This window comes from Drosophila mauritiana, chromosome 3R (genome assembly GCF_004382145.1).
Source record: "Drosophila mauritiana strain mau12 chromosome 3R, ASM438214v1, whole genome shotgun sequence".
NCBI classification, from domain to species: domain Eukaryota; kingdom Metazoa; phylum Arthropoda; class Insecta; order Diptera; family Drosophilidae; genus Drosophila; species Drosophila mauritiana.
In genome coordinates, this window is record NC_046670.1 from 25,901,376 (window position 1) to 25,922,150 (window position 20,775).

Below are 20,775 nucleotides of genomic sequence, written 5' to 3' on the forward strand. Positions count from 1 at the left end.
CGTCATGTCAATCTGGAGACCGGCCAGATAATGGGGACGTGGGGCCAAATCGGATTGGGGAGTGGGAAATGAGATCGCAATGCTCGCCTGAATGTCAATGGAATAATCCCCAGCCTACCTGGTCGCTGCCCTGTTGTTTTTCGTGGGTGCATCTGTGCATCTGCATATTTATTAAATGCATCTCGCATTGCGCGCCATCATCTCTACTCCAATTTGATATATTACACAACATAAAACGAATAAACAACGAACGGACCGAAGTACTTACATATGTACACACAAACCAGACTCGATGTGTCGAGTGCCGAGGCGAAAGAGACGGGAATAGCGCCAGCGAAAGAGAGAGCAGCATGTGGATAGATAGTCGGATTGTGGGTGCGTTTGTATGCTTTTGTGTATGCATTCAAAGGAATTAATTAATGTAGACAGCTGCAGACGAGCGCTGCGATTGTGGAAATGTGAAACAAAATGCAATTGTGCCCACATCTCGAAGATAGCTGGAGCGATGGAGAGCGAGATACAAGTACACACGTACAGCCAGAGATACAGATACAAATGCAGATACGGATGTGACTGCGGCGGATAGCACAGATAGAGATGCGAGATGGAACGGAACGGAACGAGAGATGCTTACAATTCGGATGCTCTGGGAGCTGCCACCGAAGGCAAACTAATTATCCCCGCCATATGTTGAGTGACAAACAGACAGCTCGGGGAATTCAAAGGGGATTGCCTGGGGAGGAGGTGGCAACGCGATGGGGGAAGTGGGAATCCGAATCTGAATCGAAATGGCAATGGGATGTGCGGCTCACTGAAAAATTAGTACATCAACTGACAACCGCTATTAATAGCCCCATTCCACTCAGCCCAAGTCGTTAATTTGATTTTGAGACATCAAAACGCCGAGGAACTTCATTACGAATCATTCATGATGTAAGCGATCAATGCGAACAGTGTTGAACAGGGAAACTTACCAAGTGAGAGACGTCATGAATTGCGATAAATTGCGATGGGTGTGTGTAGATTATAATAGATTTTGATTCGCAGATTTCTAATCGATTGCAGGTTTGTCTGTTTATGACTTAACTTACAAGCAATGACTAGATGAGTGTGTGAGAACAATTTCTCGGGAAATAATCACAGACGTTGTAGGTCCACCCAATTGAACTGTTTCCCATCGAACGTGATGGGAAGTTATGAGCATGATTTATGGGTAGTTTGTAGTTAACTTTTGATTTGTTCTGCCCTGTGACCTCGACACATCCCTGCCATCACCTCCCTTCCTTCGATGCCCACTTTAGTGGAGTGTTTGCGTTCTGATTCCATCAGCTGCCCTGCAGCTCTCGCCCAGTCTTAACCCAACCAAAGTCGGATATAGTCGGGCAAATCGGCGGGGGGCCGTAGAACAGGAAAAGAACGATGCCCGGCTATAAATATAATTTCTCATTGCGCTTAAAGCACACTTCACTGCTCTGATGTATGTCAATTAGTCGACAAATTGATTGCGGCGCATTCAACGCCGCCCAGCAGATGAAGAAGTAGGGTGGTTCTGGAGGGCAATAACGAGGGGCTGTCTGGGCGGGAATCTCGGAGCTGTGAGCTCGGAGTTCGGAGCCGGGATCTCGGCGGTGCCACAAACCAGAAGAACAGAGACCCCTGCCTTTATGACGATGCCGGGATGGAGTTTTGCCGGTCAACTGAGAACTGCTCCCGTTTGCGCGGCCATTCCCCTAATGCCCGTCAATTTTAACGATTTCATTTGAAGTTAATTTTAATTGCGCTTAAGTAGGAAATCTCAATTTCACAGCCATTTGTGTTCACAATCGAGGCAGGCAAATCAGAACGAATCTCAATCTGGATTTCGATGCAGTTTTAGCGGACTTAATTGTGCGATTAACATGGGATCTGATAATGTGGTGTTTCTATTAAGTGGACACCACAAATGATGCGTATGTGGGCTATTATTATGATCGTAATAATTTTTATCATCATTAGCTAAAAACTTGTAGAATGTGAAATCCGATCCATTCCTTACTCCTCGTTATATCACCCTAATGATTTGATTAACACGAAAAGCATAAATAAACCGCCATAGGTTTGGAAATCTGTTAATTAAAGTACAAGTTTATTATAGCCTATTCACCGTGCTAATCAACATTTTCCTATCTTTTTGTCGTTTCAGGTAAATAAGTCGCTTAATTACAATCAAATGATATCTGGAAATATCTGGAAATGCAATCAGGGGATGGTAAAAATAATTGATCAAAAATATGTAACCTAAAACTCTTAATGATTAGCAGCAATATTTTTACAATAGTCAAATAGTTGAAATAACAGAGATTTATGTTAACTGACATAAACAAGCTGCACAATTATATGCGAATTAAATAATGCATTGCGCTGCTATTTTGCTGTCGAATTACCTCGTTATGGAAAAATCGATTTTAGATATGTTTTAACCATTTCAATTCAATAAACATTGCATCTCTTCCCCTCCAGACAAATTTGTGTTGCCAAAACACACTGCACACGCAGCCGGCTAAAAGTATTTTCGGTAAATGAATGCAAAACTGCTGCCAAAAGCCAAAATCAACAAAAGGCAGCTAAAAAAAAAAGAGGGAGATTGGTTTCCACTGATTCCCGGGCATTTCGCTCGTCTGTTATTAACTCAATTACATTCCTGTTGCCGGATAGATATGCAAAAATAACAAGCTCAAAACGGTTCGGCACCTGGCAGATATTCCTGCTCCAGTTTGGCTAGTTTCATACCTACTTGAATGCTGCCGGGCTGCGAGGATTATGTGGACCAGGACGAACTACATTTGGCTCCTCCATTTTAGTCCATTGTTTGTCCATGGCATTCGTAGGAAATACAAACATGGCTCATTCAGATTCCGAAAATTGCTTATCGATTGCAAACCAAACACTCAGCCATAACTCTTTGGAATGTTTATGAGTGGGAACTTCTTTTTTTTAGTTTTTATAAACTACGATAGAATTTAATTTAAATCTCAAGACTATAAAAGGGAATAGAGTGGGAGAGAGAAATATATATTTAAGATAATATTTTTGTTAGTCAATAAATTAGTTCTAGACCTGGGCACCTTAGTAAGTTGCATTGTCATCAATACTTTTTGCCCCATCATCCATGACTAGAAAAAACCCCCGAATTTTCGTCTATAGAAAAATGTGTTTGTTTTTCTTTGGTATTGCTTTTGCGTTTTTCTACTTCACGCCGGCTATTTATTGACTTTATTGAGATACTTTATCTGGATTATCCAGTGCGTGAGAGTTTTGACCACAAGCAACCAACACATGCATGCTAATTGTGTTGTGATTGAATGCCACTCAATTGTGTTGCGTGTTGTGTGTACACCGCGTCGAATGCAGTGCGTGGGTGTGGGAGTGAGATGGCTAGACAGCCTGCTTCATTTTCTTCTTCTTTCCGGCCTTTGTAACAGGTTTCTGCCAATTGATTTGCCTTTGTGCCCGTGTGTTTGTGAATGCAAATTGCTGTCGGCAACTGTAAAATTGGCCATAAACCTTTTTGAACCCAAGACGGCGGAAAAGCAAAAATGTCCGCAAGAGAAACGTGTAATATTTCATCCTTTTTGTCGATTATATCGCTCGATGTCTATACGCCGTGTGTGTGCGTGTGTGTGTGTGGTGCCCCATTTTTACTCTCGCATTATAATCCATATCCATATTTTGATTCACGAGCTGCGGAGCGCCGCTTGTTTTTGTTATTGCTGTACACAAATTCGAGGGTTGCTTTTTGATGTGCTCCGTGTCGTTACCGTTATTTGTTGTTATTGTTTTGGTGGTGGCTGCGCGTGACGTGAGAGAGCCCCAAAATCTAGCGCTCTCTTTTGGGTCTCACGTGCTGAGAGAGTGAGATTAAGTAGTTTTATTTCCACTTTTTGTCGGCTTACCGTTTTATTTGATGATTACGGCTCATAACGCATAGCGCGAAAACTAACCGCCAGGTGGCGCTGTTAATGTTGTTGAACCTTTGAAGATGTAGGAAAGAAAAAGAGCATTTAAGGAGATTGCAACGACGGGGAGTTTTTTTCAAAATGATCGGTTTGTAAAGAACACGCTTAGGCGAATTTTTTTAAAGATATTTTAGGGAAGGTGATAAGCTACAAAAAAGGTTTTAGTTTATAGGCTACTATAAAAATCCTTTACTAATAGCTCTGTTCAGGATGCAAGAACTCCACGAAGACCTTTTGTACTATGGCTAATAGTACAAGCTAATTTCCTGATTGATTGTTGTCTAATGCATATTTGCATGACCCTTATCACTCAAACAGTGCTACCACCTGTTATCATGAGTAGCCAGCTCAGCCTCTTGTATCTGGCAACGCCGTCTTTGGTCCTGGTCCTTTGCATTTCGTTCCGCTCTGGCGCTCTCTCTTCCCTCTCACACTCTCCGGGGGCCTAATGTCGCTGGGATGCCTAAGTGTTTTTACGTGTTTGGTGCACCGCACACGTCTTGCAAAAGGCGCTGCCCCACCCCCAACGGCTGCTCCTTGGTCCCTCCACCCACGGTTTCGATTTTTCTGCACTCTCGCTCTCTCCCGCTCTTCCATTATTATGGTATTTTTCCAGTGTGACCACAGCGCGCTCTGTTGTGTTTTTCTGTTTTTTTCCTTTTCGGTCTCGAGTCGGAGACTCTTCGTTCTCTTTCTCATTCTCATTCTTGCCTTCGCGCGCGAAACAACAACAGCAACAAGGTGGCGGAGGACGCGAAGAGCGCAGCGTGGCAGCGTATTGAATTGGAGGAGAGCAAATGCTAGTGGCAGTGGCAGGATATCGTATTCGCATCGGGATATAAAAATGTCGAGTGCAATGAGTCGGGCTTCTAGTCTCACGTACGTGCCGGGCTCGCGATGAATGTGGCCGTATCCGTGGTCGTAGTCCTTGTTGTCCTGCCGCCGTAACCGTTACTTCTGTGTGTCACATGCACACCATGCCAAATGTAAATGCAAATGCAAATGCAATTTATTGAACCCAGGCCAAAACGTGAAGTGAAGTGCATCATCTCGCATCGTCAGTGCAGTGAAAGGCTAAAAGCAAAACAAACCGTAAAACGGAAGTGAGGAAAGGAGAGTGGGAAGAGAATCCAATTTTACTCCTGACATTTAATGGGCCAAAAACAACAGAGGCGTAAATCGCAACCAAATCTAGTGCAAAAGCAGTCAAAATTTTCACCATTTATCCGCAAATATTTAGTGAGTATCTCGAAGATGCCTCTGGGCCATAACCCCGCCCCCTTGGCCCCCACCGCCCCTCGCTCTCTCACTTTTCTCGAGCGGAAAGAGCGGAAAGAGCACGCGTGCAAATGATGTTTGGCCTCCTGATGCACTTAAAGAAAATTGAATGTGACACAATTAAACTACTTGCATGACATTATCATTAAGTCAGATCATTAATGTGCTCATGTGCTTATGTGCTTAGGCATTTGCATTTTATAGTGTCGTATCAAAACAATATTTATTAAATTGAAATACTCAATGGACAGCAATTGATTCATCTTATTTACTTCCCACATTGATATCATAAATATAAATGACTATTAGACCTGCGCGTTTCGGTTTGTAATTTCAAACTGTAGCGTTTTTTTTTTTCTTTTCTATGTTGTTATTGTTGGGCATTTTGGGGCGCAGAAGTGTAAAGCGCACGTCTTGAGGCTCAGATACGTCAATATAACAAAACACACAGATACACACACTTACACTTACACAGGCATCAAGCAACAGAGAACATCAGCGGCAACAAGAACAACGTCAATTTGTGAAGAAATGCTCGCTCGTGTGACCCTATAAAAACCATCGTCATATACCCCCCTTTTAACCCCCAGCAAATAGGATATAGATACAATTTTTTTGTTTCTTCTTCGCTGGTGGGCACTCACTCACACACACACACACAATACATCTAAACACATTTTGATGTACTCGTCACCCACACAAGCAGACTGGCAGGGAAAAATACCGATACAGATGCGGATACACAGATTGTGGTGGCACCTTTTCTTGGCTGTTTCGGTGGCCCTTCGCCTTGGCCCGGCCAATAGGTAACCATTAGATACTCTGGGCCACAGTGGTCGCGCGCTAATTGGAGCGTTAGGTGTGGGTGTATCACAGGATTTATGGTTAGAATTCCAATTAATCCTTGCTGTAGGGGAGTCAAAATAAAGAAGAGGATTCATTAACAAATTTAGTTACCAGAGTCAACGAATTCCGTCGAATATGAATAAAATCCCAATCCAAATTCGGGTTATTCAACTAAATAGTAAAAGAATTCTGTTGGAAAAGCAACGTTAAGTAAAGCAAGGTTGCTTAAGAAATCTCTTCATCGAGGCCCCACTGTACCTGGATAAGTGCCTGCCTGCAGCTGTCTGGCCTGTCCTGGTATCCATTAGATACATTTGCCCTCGCCTGGGGGTGCGTGTGTTGGCTTTGTTGCCGTGGCTATGACTGCGGCTATAAGACGGTTTGAGATTGCCCGGATTGCCTTTATTTGGGACACAACGAAATCGGATGACATGTGAGTCGGCGGGGCTCGAACATGAGGAATGTGTGCTGTAAGCAGTGCGATTTGGTTTTACGGTGGCAGGAACAGTTGCCGGAATTGTTCATTTGAGACCTGAATAATGCATTTTCAATTGGCCATAGCCACACAAGCAGCCGGCAAACCGCTTATAAGCTGCGGTTTGACTTTGCTTTGACGAGTCGGGGAGGTCCTGACATCAGAGCTGTGGCTTTAACCACAGCAAACGCCCGCCAAACCACGACAACCACACAAAGTGGTGGCAAAGCCAGCCAACGATTCCGCAAGATGTGTTAATGATTTTGGCGGATAACTTACTCGGAGGAAAACCTGTTCAATGGTGGGAACAATTAATTTACAACTTTTTACCCGCAGAACGGGTAACTGGTTTGACTAACGGCGGTTACCTTGGCTCCGTAACCCATGATCCATGATAACTTGGTGGCCCAATTGGACCCTACGTCGCCTAATCGATATGTGAGCACTGGCATCGATTGATTCTGTCACTCGGTTTTATCACTTGGCTGTCATTAAATAAATATTTAATGCCCGGCTGCATTATCCGCAATTGTGGCACTATGGCCATAGGTTGAATTGTGGATCAATTTAGGCGATAACAACTCCATTTAACTAATTGAAGCCTTGGCAGTCACTTGGAGCGTCGTCAATTGAGCGTATTTTCACAGCTTTTGTATTGTCTGTCGTTGACTCTTGCGCACTTTTATTGAATTAAGTCATTGGCAGACGGTTTGACAACTAATTTGACAGTTTGTTTTTAACTTGGATAGGTTGAGGAACGTTATTCTTTGATAAAGATAATGTAGTGAAAGCATTAAGTTAATGGTTTGGTGTTATGCTGCGGAATACACCCTGAGCAACTTAATTATTTATGGGCGAAGATGAAAGGTTTTGGTAAAAACCTATTCACCGCAGTTTAAATGGCGCATCTATAATTAATTTTCAATTTGGCTGCTCTCTCACAAAGACACAAAAGACTTTGAAAAATAATTCGAAACTTGACCTTTACTTTTGGCCAGACGCAATTTAAATTGCAGTCGGGAAAATGTTGTTGTTCCTGTCATTAGGCGAATTATCAAGCATTAAATGACATCTAATTGAGCAAAATAGGGTGAGTTTGAAAGAGGGCAGACATGGAAAATAACACAAAATGCGAGTATATATAACTCCCGAGTAGGAGCGATACAATATAGGAGGAGTAGCTGGGGAGTAGCACGTTTCCAGGAATTTGCCAAACAATACACAAAGTATACACACGAGGCATCTAGCGGAATCACATCGTCTGTCCATCAGCCTCATCCACAGCCACATCCACCTCGTGTGTACGTGAGCCGGGTGGTGGGCACTCAAACGTGCCTCTACTTATCGATTTTTATTTCATTTTCATCCGCTCCACTAGGAGACGGCCAGCCAATCCCCACAGACCCACCCATTCCTGCATTTGTCACAGTGTCCTCCCTATACACGGAAAATAAAACTGTAGGTGCTTGAATTGAATTCAATACTATTTCTTATGGATGGGGAACTGTCATAAACTTAATTTTGCCGCCAATTAAATTATTTTTCCCCCAATTTCGCATTGCTTTCTCGTAGAGAATAGTACCGATTTAACCCTCTGGACCTTGAGATGAAATAAAAAGCGCCTTCAATTTCCAAATGCCCATTGTTAGGATCTTTTTCATTGTGTATTTGCAGCATGGCTTGTCTTATTCTCATCCTGTCCTGCCAGAGCATTGTTTTTCCTTCCTACTCTGCACAAACATTTTTTTATGCTTCTACTTATAAACGCGTGCGACTAATGGAGGAGGAGGCGAGGAGCCTGGGAGTCCCGAGGATGGCGAGTCCGTAGTCGGCGACATATCGCCATAACACCATCAACAGTTCATACGGCGGGGCTAAAGCGAGTAGTCCTCAGCCGTTCTCCATTCGGATGGACCACCTAACTCCTCCTCTCCTCTGCTCCTTCTCTTGCTCCTTCTGGTTGTTGCTGCTGTTTTTTCCACGATGATGATGATCAGCATGGTGGCGATGATGATGTTGCTCCTGCAGTCGCTCACTCGGCTCCTTTTTCTGAGTCCGAATCGCGCGCACGGCTGCCATTGTTACAAAATGTGACAATAGAACGAGCCGAGAGGCAGATGCAGGGAACCAGGAGCAGAAAAAATAAAAATAAACTCAGTAGGAGAAGTTGTGGCAGCGAAATCAGCCATCCACAAGCTGAATCAGCAACAACACAACGAAAACAATAGATTGCAAGACCGATATGTGAAATACCCTTGTATTGACGAAAGGAAAATACAAGGTCATTATCGTCTGGAAATAATTGCGTGTGATTTTGGGTATCCCTTGATCGGGAGGCACTTTGGCAGGATTAATGCTTTTGTAGTTTCATTCACAAGATTTTATCGAAGAACAGGTAAAAAAGTTAAGGTTGTCACTTTATCCTTAAAATCTTTACTATTCAGATTTCTACCCAAAGTTCATGGAACCTCTTTTTGGTTGTCCTGCAATTATTCTTATTAATAACCATCTTGGGCTTAGTCGAGAGTGCATAATTTCAATGCGTTTAAAAGGAATGCCCCGCTGTGTCCAAGACCTCCGACTGAAGGCTTAATGTCCTCCAGAAGGGTAAAAGTAAGAAGCCCAACAATTGCTAAAGAGTCGCAGGATGAAAATTTCAAAACGACGATGGCGGCGCCTCTTGCTGCAGCTTCTACTTAGCAATCGTTGTTGTGGCAGGGGCAGCAATGGAGCGGGCTCGCCGGGATTGGGGTGGCACACGGTGGAAAGGAGTCGCCGTACTGAGGTCATGCCAGTCAACCGAATAAATGAAACAACAAAGACTGAGATACAGACACGAGCACAGGCACACACTTACCGCCACATAAAATATGCGAAAGCATAAGGTGGCTTTCCTACTTCTGCTCCAGCCGGGACCAAGGAGGAGGTGCCTCCAAAGTGTCCTGCGAGACGCGAGGATTCGGAGTTGGAGTCGGAGACACACCGGACTCATAGTCGCAGTCTGAGCTCCGAATATAAATATACTTCTTTTTCATTCGCCATAGCTCGGTGAAATGAAATTTACTGGAGCGAAAAAAATTGTATGGTACATTGGGGTTGGAGTGGAAGCTGAGTGCTCGGATCTGGTGACTCCGCCGGGTTATAATGCGAATAAATCCCATTAACGCATGATTTGGCAAAAAGTTCGCCAATGCGACTCATTTTCATTGGGAATTTCTTGTTTCTCCAGTGATTTATGCTTGGCTGATTCAGCTTATGTGTGCTAAATACTCGGAAATTATGTTTATTGATTGGGTTAAATGTTTGTTAAAAATTAGCATACAGCGAGGAAAGAAAAACCTATTAATATTCTATATATAATGCTTGGTGTTTGTGAATTAGTGGTGTCCAGAGTGGCCATTAAAATATAAATATTCCATTTGCTTTTCGGGTGTTATAAATGTGATTTTTCCATTTAAATAGTATATCTAGTGAAGCAATACCCTATTAGTTTGCCAGTTACCCTTTTTGTTGTACACATTTTAATCAATTAGATCTGGCTCTTTGCTTTGCTACTAGCAAAGGCAGCTTAACAACCCGAATTGCCTCCAAGGCGCACTAGAAAATATATTTTCCTTGCGGGAAGTGGAGGGGCAAATGGGGGTCGTGCCACTACAGTTGCACAGAGGGAAAACAGCTGAAACACTTTGCCACTACCTTTCAGTTCACCGTTTTTTCCAGCTGCCTTCCTCCACTCCGCTTTTCTTGTACTTGTGCTGCAGTTACGTCTGTCGTTCAAAGCGACTAAAATTTTACTGACTTTGACAAGCTGCCTCCTGGCCCGAACCCCTTCTCCTCGTGCCCCACCCCCGCCCCATTGAGGACCCCACTCCCATTCCCCGAATCCCCCTCGCCGAGTGTGTGTGCACTCAGTCAGAATTGTGCCTTGTAAATAGGATTCATCTCGCGACGAGTCGCGACCAACAGCCGCTTGGTTCTGCCCCGGCACAAAATGCAAAATATTACGCGGCTCTGGCTGAGAATCTAGATGCACTGAAAGAAAGGGGAGTAAGAAATAAGGCTAGATTGAAGTATTTTCTCATTTGAGTATGTAGTTCATCTTCGTAAGTTACTTGGAGCGATACAATGACAAAGAATAAGATGGATTAAGTCTAATAATAAACCATAGATCCATCCTGAGATGATCCTATGAACTGCCCTAGCTATTTCGCCCAGTGTAGTTCTTCCTCAAAAGCCGTCCTTAGAACGTTGATGTTGCCATTGCTGCTGCCTCTGTTTTGCGCCCAGACACTCAAGTAAATGGCCGTCAGGCAGTCGGGTGTTGGGAGTTGGGAGTCCACCCCCCGCCACGTTAGTCCGCCCAGCTTGCACAGTTTCCATCTATCTATCTATCCATCCAGCATCCATCCATGCATCCATACTACCATTTCGACCATTTTCGCCATGTCAGGCGGCAGCCAAAAGTGCGCTCATCTGTGGTTCGCCAGGCAAAAAGTTTGGCGTATCTATGAGTCTGCTGCGTCGTTTGTAGCTGTGTGTGTGTGAGTTGGGTTGGTGTGTATCTGTGTCTGCTTGTCAATTTATCCTTTAGTTTCTCTTTCATTCCTTTTTTTTCCGCCCACTTGCCACCCATCTCTGCCGCCCGTTAGTTGCGTTTGTGGTCTGCCTTTGTGTGAAATTACGAAGTCTCTGCCTTCTCGCTTCCGCCGCCTGCTAACTGTTTAATTAAAGACTGCGGAAAAGGGAGTTGTCGTGCCAAAGATATCGCTGGCTGGCCATCGAAGCCACCGTTATTACACAGCCGTTGGAAGCGGCAGATACAATGATTATGCTTCTATTACTATGATATCGCGTAACTCAATTATTTTGGTTAATACTTCATGTTATCACTCAAGGCCTCATAGGGATTGAATATAGGGTTATCTACAAAGTGCTGACCTCCAAACTTTCCCATAATATGGGATTAATCAGCCTTTTGTATCTCCCAAAAGGAGATATAATTATAATCCCGTAGATAGGATTTCCAATTTAATTGGCACTATAAAAGGATGATTCCCCTCATTTAAATGCGTATGTTTAAGTAATTACATAATTGAAATGAGAATGCTGCGACAAAAGCGTCAAAGGCAAGTCAAGCTGAACAGGGGATTATCCGCGATTCCGCCATTCAGTTGTGAAGCTGAGCACATGGGCACACACTCGTGTGTGTGAGGTGCATGGCTCTGTTGCTCTTGATTTGGACTTGTGTGCCGTATCCAATCCCGATGCCAATCCTTTGGTGGCTGCAAACAAACATCGTCCAGGCAACAAGCATCCAACGAGCAGAGCACACACAACAAAAGGCAGCAGACTCGCATTACTCGTTGCCAGGAATATATCACGGCCAACACAAACCCTCCCCCGGCCTTCTGGCCATCTTGTGATGAGGATTGAATGGCAACGACTGCTGCCAGCGGGGAGCATTCAAAAGGCAAGGAGCAGAAACAGGAGGAGGAGGAGGTGCCCTCCGCTCTGTAGGCAGATGCAGGAGGCGCTTGTTAAATTCTTTTGCATTTAGTTTTGCTGTCGATAATGATGCTGCGTCGGCAGCAGACTTCGAAACACTGGAGCCCAGCTCCTCCCCATCCCCGACCATCGAAGGCACCTTCCTTTTCCACCTCCAAAGCCTTTCAGTTGCCGACAAACAGACGAAGATGTCGATTTTGATGCATGCTTATGCTCGCTTATCCTCCTCGTTGTCTGTCCATACTCTTTTAGAGGCTATAACAGATGGATCATGCATTATGTGTTGGATCATCGTTAGGAGTATTGCTAAAGATTCACATGAAATGATTCATTTATCATCGAATTGTTACAGGGTTTGAAAGGATATATTGAAGAGCAAGTTAAAATTTCGATTTCAATTTTTTAAAAAAGGGTGTTATAGAACGCAACTTGCTGGCAGGTTGGTAATGTTCGAGTATTACCTATATCCCTTTTGATTCTCGTTTCTGGAGCCCTTCACTTGCATCTGCTGCCTGCTCCCACATCCACATATACATCCTCGTTCCTCCCTCACTTGTAGACATCCAGCTGCGGCAATATATGCAAATTATTCCTGGGAAGCTGCAAACGAAGCTTCGAGAAGGAAGGGTTTAATACAATTTACGTGGATAAAGTAACGAATTATTGAACCATACGGTACGCCCTGGACAAAAGAAATAATTTAATAAATTCAAATAGGTTGGCAAAGCCATAAGGAGTCCATATCCGGTGGATTAACTCCCTCTAAGCTCGATTCGCTCCACGCCCTCCCATCGACGCCTCGGGTTTTTCTGAAAGCGAGCTCCCAATTGAATTAAATGCCTGTCCAGATTGCCCATGCCTTTGGCCAATATTTTGAAAGCCGAAAGCGGACCACTACTCCCAGCACCTCTGAAGGCCCGAAAATCGAACAAAAGAAGAGTGGGAAAGATACTCGAGCCGAAGAAGTGCAAAGAACTCTCGAAATGAAACTGGTTCTGGCCCAAAACCCAAGCCAAATTGTATCTGTCTTCGGCTCGTGTGTCGCTGTGTGTAAGCATAGCGAAGTGGAGTGGAGTGGAGTGGAGTGGCTCCCAGCTCTCAGCTGGTGTTTGAAAATGTGCTAAGTTCTCGCTTTTGTATGCACAAAGGCGGACCAGGAGTGGGGTCGGCCAAGGGGTAGAGTAAACAACTTTGCGAAATGGCGGACAATTATGGGAGATGCGCCGCCGCCGGTTGGCAGTGCTATCTGCGAGAGATACTTGGGGCAGCCGGGGACAGTTGCCACTTTGGTCACGTACCAAAAAACGATTGCAGCTCCAGATATGCCCACATTTACACACACTCAGTATATGTATATACGTATATATCTGGGTCAACTTTGTGCCTGATTTTGTAAGCAAATATTAATTTCGCCCTGGCGCTTTCGCTTTGTTTCGTTTCGTTTCCAGGAATATTGTCTCCTCCGGGTCCGTTTCTGACGCCCAGTCCATCGCCATCGATCTCAGCTAGCCCTCGTCTGCAACCATCGCCATCGCTCTCGCCGTTCCCACAGGATGTGGTGCTCGTAGCCGGTGGCAGCCAAGTAAACGCCAACAGCAATCCCCAGGAACACGTAAGTTGATCTTGGCGAGCAAGAGCACAATTTCTCGAAATTTAACAACAGATGGGGGGAGCAGGTTTCAGATTTGGGAAATACTGCCCATATTTAGTAGAATTTAAAATTAAATTTGGTCAATTCATTCTTCTGTTTTAGGAGCGCAAGGCGGCGACGCCTGGCAGGAGACAGTCCATCCACCAGTTCACCAATGGCAGTCCCAATGCTGGAACAGTGGTCTTCCAGCCGAGCCCATCACAATCGCCGGCCGCTGCCACGACGGTCATCGGCGTGACCAGTGGTGGCCTTATAGCCACCGCCGCCGGAGGAACTGGAGCCAGTCTGAGTACCGGAGTAGGAGCCGGGAGCAGTTCCGGAGTAGGAATTGGAGTCGCGCTGCACGGAAATGCCATCGGGAACGAGCTGAATGCCACTCTGGTGGGATCGAATAATATCCAGCTCAATAAGGTATGTAGATCTTGTACATATAGTATTAGGTAGATACACCATCTTAATATCAAATTGCACTTAATAATTCATTGTTTACCATTTTCCCATTGCAGAAGGGCACAAAGCGGGCAACCCAGCAGCAGCAGCAACAACAGCAACAGCTGGGACACCAGATCTTCAGCAGCGCCGTTGCACCCACATCGATCAGCAGTGCGACTGCGGTGGCAGCCGGCGGCGGAGGCTATGGACAGTTCAATGCCACCGCCATCAGCACGCCCACCTCGTTCGCCACGGCCGGCAGTGTGGTCAGCAGCAGCGCCAAAGGTCCGACGAAGGGTCAGAAGGGGCAGCAGCAGCAGCACCAGCAGTTCCAGCACTACCAGAGCAGCAGTCCCCTGATAGCGGACAGTCCCATCCCGAGTCCCAGCGGCGCCATTGCAGCGGCGGCGATTAAGCCTCCAACCCCGCAGCCCCAACAAATGCAGATGCTGCCCCAGCAGTTCACCATCTCCCAGCAGCCGCAGCAGCAGCAGCAGGCGCAGCAGGTCTTCCAGTTCATCCAGGGACCGCAGGGCCAACTCATAGCCACCACTCCCCAGCAACAGCAGCCCATCCAGCAGCAGCAACAGCAGCAGCCTCAGCCAGTCCAGCAGCAGCAACAGCACCGATTCGTTAGCAATGCCGGAGTCACGGGAATGTCCACCGGCAAGACCGGCAAGGCACCGCAGCAGATTCTGCCCAAGCCGCAACAGGAGCTCCAGCAGCAGAAGAAGGGCGCGAACGGCGGAGCACAGATCTCGCAGTCGGCGCAGCAAACTGGCCAGGCCAACAATCCCACCCAACAGCAGCAACAACAACAGCAACAGATCCTGCTACCTGCCACCACCAACCAGCCGCAACAGTTGCTCCTTAACCAAATGCCCGTGCTGGTGCAGCAGAATCCGCAGGGCGTGCAGCTAATACTGCGTCCACCTACGCCCCAGCTGACGACCACACCGTCCCTGGTCATCCAGCAGAATGCCCGAGGGCAACCCCAACTGCAAACGCAGCCGGCACAGCAACAACTGCTGCGGATAGTGGGCACCAATGGAGCGACAATGCAGCTGGCTGCCGCGCCCACCTTCATTGTGTCCTCGCAGGCGAACCTCATCCATCAGACGGCGGCGGGTCAGTTCCAGAGCGCCATCAAGTCTGGCACGCAGCTCACGGGTCTGCATGCGGCTCTAGCACAGGCACAGGCCCAGGCGCAGGCGCCACGATCTCAGCCGTTTGCCACAACGGCCACGTTGAACACCCAGCTCCTTGGCCAGAGTGTAGCCGCCCAGCTGCAGAACTTACAGCTGGCTGCGGCCCAAATTCAGATGCCCAACGGCCTCACCGCCATATCCCAACTGCCAGCTCATCTGCAGCAGAGCTTAGGTGGAGCCACCATCAATCTGAATCAGCTGAATGGGGCGCATATCCAGCAAATAGCTAACGCTTTTCAGGCGCCACAGGCTCCAGGAACGAATAGCGGAGGAGCTAGCAGCACGACGGAGCTTTTCACTCAATCCTCGCCGGCACATGTGCCGCTGGCCGTCACCCCGGAGCCATTGCGTCAGCCCACGCCCGTGCCCATGATGCAGCAACAACAGGCTGCGATGGCCACCATTCAGTTGCAGCAGCAGCAGCAACAACAGCAGCAGGCGCAGATTCAGCAGCTGCAGCATCAACTGCAGCAAACACAGTCCCAGGTGCAGCAGGCCCAGCAATCTGTCCAGGCGACAACCATCCCGGAGCCCAAGAAGAAACCGCGACCCCGCAAAAAGAAGCAACCTCCAGCTCCAACTCCTCCAGCAGCCTCTCCGACAGTAGCACCCGCTGAAGTGAGACCCCCGACGCCACAAAAGATAGCCATTGCCGCCACGCCCGCGCCACAGCCAACTGTACGCGCCAAGTCTCCATCGCCACCGCCAACAACGATCCAGCGAAGTAGCAATGGAAAGCTGGATCTCGGCGATGTGATGAAGTTTTGCGGCATCACTGGAGACGATGACGACGACGAGGACTATGGAATGGGCCTAGACACAGGGCTAGCATCAGAACCAGAGCCAGCTCAAGCCCACGCGACTCCCACAGGAGCAGCGACGACGAGCAGCAGCGGCGACATCATGATCTCCATACCGAACCAAAACGGCAGCGATGGCCTGCCTTTTACCTTGACCATTCCCGCTCCGCAGCCCCAGTCATCGACGGGATCTCAGGCGGCGGGAAACGAATCAGCCACCGAAATACCAAATATCCTCATCAAAATCGATCCAAGTGCCGAGGCAGCGGTGCCGCCATTTGGTCTATCCACGCCACGGCTGCCCACAGCAGAAGAAATTCAGAAGCAGGCGCAGCAACATTTGGCACAACAGGCGGCAGCTGCAGCAGCGGCGGCAAAGGCAACCACTGCCACGCCCACCATCAACATTAGCCTGCCTAGCATGACATTGCAGCCGCAGGTAGCGCCGGCACCAGTTGTGACGCCAACTCCTGCCCCATCCTCGAACCCGGTGTCCACGACAGTTGTTGTCAAGCCAAGAAGGAAGCCCGCCGTGCGAAGGAATGCCAAGAAACCTGACGTGACCAGCAGCGCAAGCAATATGATCTCCTCGAGCAGTGGCACTACCACTACAATCAGCAGCAGCACTAGTACCATCCTAAACAACAGTCAACCCACCACAGTAAACACCATCACTCTAACCACGCCCACGCCAGTGACAAGCAGCAGCAATTCCACCCTGATGCTGACCCACGGAACTCCGACAGCAGTGCCCAGTCAGATTGGCAACATTCAGATCTCACAGGTTCATAATCATCACCAATCCGCCTTGCCGGTGAGCAGTGCGGTGGAGAACAAGATCCAGATAATGCCGATCCTGCCACCGGGAGCCACAGTGATGGGCGGAACACCAGGAAGCGGAGGTCATGCGCCCACCACCCAATCAACCCAGTTGGTCTTTCAGCCAGCGGCACCATCGGTGGCGCCTACGATTACTTCGGACTCCACTGGCTTCAAGCTCTCCAGCGATGGTCGGCAAATGCAGCTAGTGGCCATACCACAGGCTACTCCTCCATCGCCAGCAGCCAATTCTGCCCAACCATCGGTTCCCACGCCCACTCCTGCGTTAACTGCCGGAGGAGCTACAATTCTGCCACCTCAGTTGACAGGAATGCCCGCCAATGTATCGGTTTCTGTGGGATCCCCTGCCTCGGCTGCGGCTCTGGTGCCTCAACTCACTGGAAGCCTCACACTCACCGTGTCGGAGCAGTGCGAGCGATTGATTCTGCGACATGATCCGAACAATCCCCAGGACCATCAGTCGCAGCTCATCCTGCAGGCTCTGCTCAAGGGCGCTCTGCCTAATGTTACTATCATTAATGAGCCGACGCGCGTGGATCCAAACAAACAGACAACTCCGATGCTGCAGCCGCAGCAGCAAGTTATCCACATACCCCAGCCACTAACTCAACCCCAGCAAATTCTGCAGCAGCAACCCAAGGTTTCAACAGCTCCCAAAATAGAAGTTAAAGGTGAGTAAACTCAAAACTCAGTATTTTTGAAAAGGCAAAGCAACCCTTGACAAATTTATCATTTTTGAAAGATCATCGATTTGAATAAATAGAATAATGGCAATTATTCCTTGCAGTGGCTAACAACAGAAAGTTGGCAGGTCAGGTAACACATCCTGCCAGCAGTATGTTAGGAATGACCAGCACTACAACTACAATGTCAACGATGAAACCACCGGCCAATCTACCCGCCAAGCAGAACGAAGTCGTATCCTTCCCGCAGCTACCACTGAACTCGCAGGTTCTCATTCAGCAGCAGCCTATGATTTCTGCGCAGCTACAGCCTCAGTTGCAACCCGTCACTGTGCCCGTCAGCTTGCCCACTCAGCCGGTACCGATCCCTTCTCCGGCGCCTGCTCCACAACTGACCAACAATGGCCAGCAGCGGTACATTGCCCTGCCGCCCATTGATCCCACCACCCAACAGTTGTTCTGCCTGAACAGTGTCACGAATCAGATAACTGCGATGAGTGCGGGCCAAACGGCTGCTTCGATTGGTCCCACCGAGCGGTTGCTTATTGCTCCGGCTGGTATCAATGCTCAGCAGCTGGCTCAATGTCTGCAGTTGGGGCAACTTCATTTCAATGATGTGAATCCACTGCCTGCTCAGCAGCAACAGCAGCAGGTGGCTACCACCTCGTCTTCGATGACACTTTCAATGCCACTGCGTCCTCAGCCACCGCAGCAGCAAATAGTACATCCCATCCAGCCAATCACGAATGGACTGGCCATCACCACAACGGCCAGTAGCACGCTGACCACCACCACTAGCACCACTTCGTTAACAACGGTGACCAAGCAGGTGGCCAATGTGGCGCCGATTATAGATCAAAGCAAAGCGAAACTGGAGCCGGCTAAGGCAGCCACCAGTGGAGCCGGTGGCGGAGCGGTGGTCAAAAAGAAGCCGGTGAGGAAGCCCAAGGCAACGCCGACCAATGCCTCGGAGTTGGCCAATCTGAAGAACGCCAGCGTAGTGAAGCCGATGCCAAAGCTCGATCCCCTATCGCAAAAGCCCAACAATAACCCAGTGCAGATCGTGCAGCCTAATGTGGCCAGTGGAAAGCAGATGATTGTGGTGGGCAGCTCCAGTTGCACAACAACTACCACGACAACGATGAGCGCCAGCATCCAGCCCTTCCAGACAACGAGTGGCACCAAATTGGTGGGCGTTACGGTGCCGATGCAGCAGCAACAACCCACTGGCACGGCAGCTATATTACAACAGCAGCAGCAACAGAGGACGAGCTTCAGCTTGACGGCAACCACAGTGGCGACACCTGCCCCGATGCCTTCTCCAACGGTAGCGACTGGGGTTAGCCAACTCCAAATGCAGCAACTTCCATCCCAGCAGGCGCAGCAACAGTTGCAGCCGCAGCAGCAGCAACAGTTGCAAGCACCTAAGCAACAACAACCGCAACCAAATACTGTGTCCCGGGTGCAAACCATCCAACTTACGCCCCAGATGCAACAGATCTTCAAGCAGGTCCAGATGCAGATACAGTTCCTCACTATTAAGTTGCAAAATAAATCCACCTTCTTGCCCGTCTCCCCGGAAATTGATTCGGCAACTATTGCCGCCTACAACAAACCGATGACAGATGCGGAGATAAATCTGGCACTGCAGCGTCTCTTCGCAGAGCAGCACCGGATTCTGGCCTCCGGCAAAGAGGTGCCCACTCCAGAGGGTATGTTGCCAACAGCAAATGGAACGGGAGGCTTCAGCCTCATGCCACAGCCAGTTCAACAACAACAACAGCAGCAGCAACAGTTGCAAGCAACAGTTCCTGAGCCACTGAAGACAATCGTTCCGGCCAATGTGGTTCAGCCCAACAACCACTCATCCACTCCTGCAGGAGCGGCCACTGGTGGTGCCACAACTGCTCCCAATGTCCAGCAGAATATAACCCAGAGGATACACATCTACCCTATGCAGCACCAACAACAACAGCAGCAGCAACAACAGCAGCAGCAGCATCAGCTACAACAGACCGGAGCCAAACCAAAGCAGGCACAACCAAAGCCGACGCCGCAGCAGGAGCAACAATCGCAACTCCAAATAAAAGCCAAGGAACCGGCCAACAGGAGCAAAGTGACTAGCCAGCAGCTACAGCAAAATCCTCAGCAAATGCAACAACAGCCACCCAATGGAAGCATCAATATGTTGCCACAAAAAGTAAACATGCTGCCGGTTGTCCAGCAGCAGCAGCAGCCGCAACAACATCAGCAGCAACCAATGCTCAACAAAAGCGGGCCACCTCCACTGATCTTCGCCAGCTCTACAAATATGCTGAGCAACAGCAATAGCAACAACCTCCACACCAGCAATTCTGCGATGCAAGTGAACAACATGTTGCCCCTGCCACCATTGCAACCCCAACAGCAGCCTCAGCCACAGTTACAGCAGCCACCAACTCCAATCCTGCCGCCAGTAGCACCGCCAATGGCCATGGGTGTGGCACCAGGACCGATTGGAAATCTAGTGCCATCACTCCCGACCATACCGAGTCTGCCCCTGTATATGCCGAGCAAAATGGACGAAATGCCAACACAGAAACCAAAAATTGCACGCCTCTCCTTGTGAGTAGTTGGTTGATCAATGCCGATTTCTCGAAAAGCGGCCAACTGGATTGCAGATATAGCAATGCACCATCGAGCAACATACTAATTCTTGTTTTTTTCGCAGGTTCGTTCGCCAACTGGAGGTCGATCAGGAGAGCTGTCTGAAGCCAGATTACGTAAAGCCCTTCCGCACAAAGGATGAGGCGGTTAAAAGGCTAATCAGGTGAGAAGCTGCTTAATATGAAGGATAGAGGAGCGTATTGCTAACATGTTTCTTTTTCCAGGTATCATTGCATGCATGAGAACGACGTTGAGTTGCCTTCTGACGAAGACGAGGAGTTTGAGTCCACTGCTCTGGAATTCCAGGACAAATTCCGCCAACTGAACGGCAAGTTCCAGGAAATTCTGATGCAGGAGTCAACGGTATAAATAAAATTGTACTTTCTAGTATTTTATCTAATTGTGTATTATTTACA

General features: G+C 48.0%; 1 protein-coding gene across 1 annotated transcript in view; it reads left to right on the forward strand.

The window, feature by feature from the left end:
- The window catches only part of LOC117142399 (nuclear receptor coactivator 6), a 44,512-nt gene that overhangs the window by 19,177 nt on the left and 4,560 nt on the right, over positions 1 to 20,775 (forward strand). The window contains exons 3-8 of the mRNA XM_033306345.1: positions 13,548 to 13,711; positions 13,853 to 14,161; positions 14,257 to 17,701; positions 17,818 to 20,317; positions 20,424 to 20,522; positions 20,584 to 20,722. Of these exons, the coding sequence (XP_033162236.1) occupies positions 13,548 to 13,711; positions 13,853 to 14,161; positions 14,257 to 17,701; positions 17,818 to 20,317; positions 20,424 to 20,522; positions 20,584 to 20,722 (6,656 nt within the window). The remainder of the gene's footprint in view (positions 1 to 13,547; positions 13,712 to 13,852; positions 14,162 to 14,256; positions 17,702 to 17,817; positions 20,318 to 20,423; positions 20,523 to 20,583; positions 20,723 to 20,775) is intronic.